At 39.3% G+C, this 3090-nt stretch overlaps 1 protein-coding gene across 1 annotated transcript; it reads right to left on the bottom strand.

Annotated features, from left to right (window-relative positions):
- Window positions 1-1887: 1887 nt before the first annotated feature.
- Window positions 1888-2844, bottom strand: LOC111954182 (GTP cyclohydrolase 1 feedback regulatory protein-like). The gene is made up of 3 exons (XM_023973708.1): window positions 2809-2844; window positions 2438-2532; window positions 1888-2128 (listed from the first exon to the last, which is right to left on the bottom strand). Exons 1-3 carry the CDS (start codon window positions 2842-2844, stop codon window positions 2035-2037), a joined length of 225 nt encoding a protein of 74 aa, XP_023829476.1. The 3' UTR covers window positions 1888-2034.
- Window positions 2845-3090: the final 246 nt, after the last annotated feature.

Genomic DNA, 3090 nt, shown 5'->3' with positions numbered 1-3090 from the left:
AGATAAGGACTTGTTGCATAATCAGCTTGATCTAATATGCAAACAAACTCTCTTTCTCACACCTAAAGAACATGCCGTCTCTCTGAAGGGTATCAATCAAATATCAACCAAAATGAATATATAACCTACCATTTAAGGACCGTTTAGATTCTATATGCATTTCTCCTTAGCAGCAGAAGGAAGGAGATGAGCAATGCCAAATGAATCTGAAGCTTGTGAAAAATGCACAGAGCACTATGAGAGGCAGATTCTCACACATTGCACTCCATAGACCTGCTGTAGCCAATATGGAATGCCAATCACCAGATAAGCTCTTTCTTTCACTTCTGTCAGTTACTGCTTTTGTGGGCTGTGGAAAGAGAGCAAGCAAACAACCAAATAACAAAACTTACTTTGCCAGTGACCAATGTTCCCTCTCATTTTTTTCGGCACTGAGCAAATTTCAGGTCTGCTGAGCGCAAACTTGAATGTTGTGAAAATTCTGTGCAACTTCCAGCGCGCATTTACTGTGAACACTGAGGCTGTACCTGCTTTAAGTTTCCATTTGAACAGTGTTCAAGTAGGTTACTGTGGCTAGTTGATCATAATGTAGGCCTACCAGAGTGGCCTACCATCAAAAACAATGGAGAAAATGCATCCCATAACATTTTAACATGGAAATAGCTGTTCTATCATTCAGCCTACAGTAGCAGCCAATGTGTGGTGTTCAATGTAGGCCAACAAACATGCAGGGCTTGACATGATCCTGTTAATCCACTTGTTCTTCAGACAAGGAGGTGACTGAAAATGTTTTTGTGATGTTTGATGCAAGAAACCACTTTACAAAATAAAATGCATTATTATTCCTCTTCATATTGGCTATTTAGCTTATTCAAGCCTAAAAATAAAACAGTGCTCCTTTAAGACCCCAAAAAGCTCTTTACCTGACTCGCTTTTCAAAGATATCTAGAGATGTACACATTTTGTGCTCTTGTAGAAAGCCATCACTCCCCTATTGCTGACTACAAAGTATATACAGTGCATTCGGAAAGTATTCAGACCCCTTGACTTTTTCCACATTTTGTTACGTTACAGCCTTATTCTAAAATTGATTAAATTGTTTTTTCCCCTTCAATCTACACACAATAGCCCATAATGACAAAGTGAAAACAGTTTTTTCAAAATGTTTGCAAATTGTGTAGAGGCACACAAGGGCACACAAGGGTACCAAAAAATGTCTGCAGTATTGAAGGTCCGCAAGAACACAGTGGCCTCCATTATTCTTAAATGGAAGAAGTTTGGAACCACCAAGACTCTTCCTCGAGCTGGCCGACCAGCCAAACTGAGCAATCGGGTGAGAAGGGCCTTGGTCAGATAGGAGACCAAGAACCCGATGGTCACGCTGACAGAGCTCTAGAGTTCCTCTGTGGAGATGGGAGAATCTTCTAGAAGGACAACCATTTCTGTAGCACTCCACCAATCAGGCCACACGTTTGCAGGAGGAATACAGTAGATTGGAATATTGCCGTCATAAAGAAATAGCATTTGATGAGAAAACATATAACACAAAAACACAACTGGGCTATTTTTATTTTATGATTTATTGAGGCCTTAAAAAATACATGATACCAAATGTGCAACATACTATAGGATTTGTCACAAGCAACAATTTAGTAACATAGACAGAGGACTGTATGTACAGTAGTGAATGTAGCTACATCAAAGTGCAATTTGCTTGAATGTCTCCAAATGATATTTTACTGTAAATACACTATGACATCAGTACTGCAGGCACATCAAATACTGTAGCCACGTCATATTATATAATCAACAATTAAATTACACCGACATATGTTCTAGAGAAAAAACATACAGTATATCCTTACCCAAGTTATCACTGACCATAGACACCCCTCCAATCAACAAACACACAGTGAATGCAGTAGTACAAGTCTAACTGACTGGTGAAAACACTCATGCATTGTTGCAGCGAGACCAAGTGGTTAGTAACAACTTTCACATGATGGTGTCCTTGTTTAGACACCAAACCAGTGTTTACCCCACGCCTGTCATGGTCACCACAGAGAAGCCCACCTTCTCCAGCTTGTCCAGAACCACCCGGGGAGGCTCGTCCACATGGTACTCCCAACTGGAAATGCAATGATCTCGTTATTATTTGCCTGAGAACACATTGCATTAGTACCATACATTTGCACAATGTAAATCCATGGCAGCCGAGGGTTTTACATTTATAAACCAACACTGTGGTGTTTGGGTATTTGTTGTAAATTCATACAGAAATTCAGTAAATGGAGTAAGCATAGTTAGGGCCATGAAGTAACACTAAGGAATTTGTATGCCCTTTGAAGGGTATGTTGTTAACACATTTTTTACACTACACATTTTCTGTAGATTCTGAGCTTCTTTTAAAAAGCAGTAAATTATGCAAATTACTCAAAAGTTGTTCCCCAATTTGTTGGTCTTTCTGGCTCCTAAGTAGTTTATTATGGATGGGTCTGAAAACTCATCACCAACCATTGTTGGACCCGTCACCTAAAGCACAGTGATAACGCAAGGTCAACTTCATTTCCAATGCCCTCCCAATTGGACTGCAACATGATTTGTTTTCTATGACCAATTACTGTATATCTTGCACAAATTGTAGAAATAAAGCAAGGTAAAAGATGTTTGTCACAACTCATCTTTACATTATATTGACATAATTAATGGTGCTGCTCTACTTAATTAAACCAACACATTGTTGAAGACATACATGTCTCTCTCAACATATGCAAAATCAATGGTGAAAATAGAAAATAGGCTACTGACCAGGCGGAGTAGTGTGTTGATGAGAAGATATGGCATCCTTACAAAAGCTTCCCAGATGTTGGATGTTTTTCTGTCTCTCTGTGTGGCTAAATAATGTTCTGTGGTTTGGGGATGCTTCARGTGATGGAGCTGGGTGAGTTGTGTGTGTTGTACTGACTAAAATCAGCAATTTCCTGCATTGAGAAGGCATCACCAACACAGATACTATCTTTAATATCCTCAAGGCTGTGCTACAGAAAAAATGACAGACAGATTTAACAAACTCTGTCTGTAAACTTGTCA

This window comes from Salvelinus sp. IW2-2015, linkage group LG28, assembly GCF_002910315.2.
Source record: "Salvelinus sp. IW2-2015 linkage group LG28, ASM291031v2, whole genome shotgun sequence".
In the NCBI taxonomy this organism is placed as follows: Eukaryota; Metazoa; Chordata; class Actinopteri; order Salmoniformes; family Salmonidae; genus Salvelinus; species Salvelinus sp. IW2-2015.
Note: the sequence above shows the minus strand (reverse complement) of the source record. Positions and strands in the feature narration are given on the sequence as shown.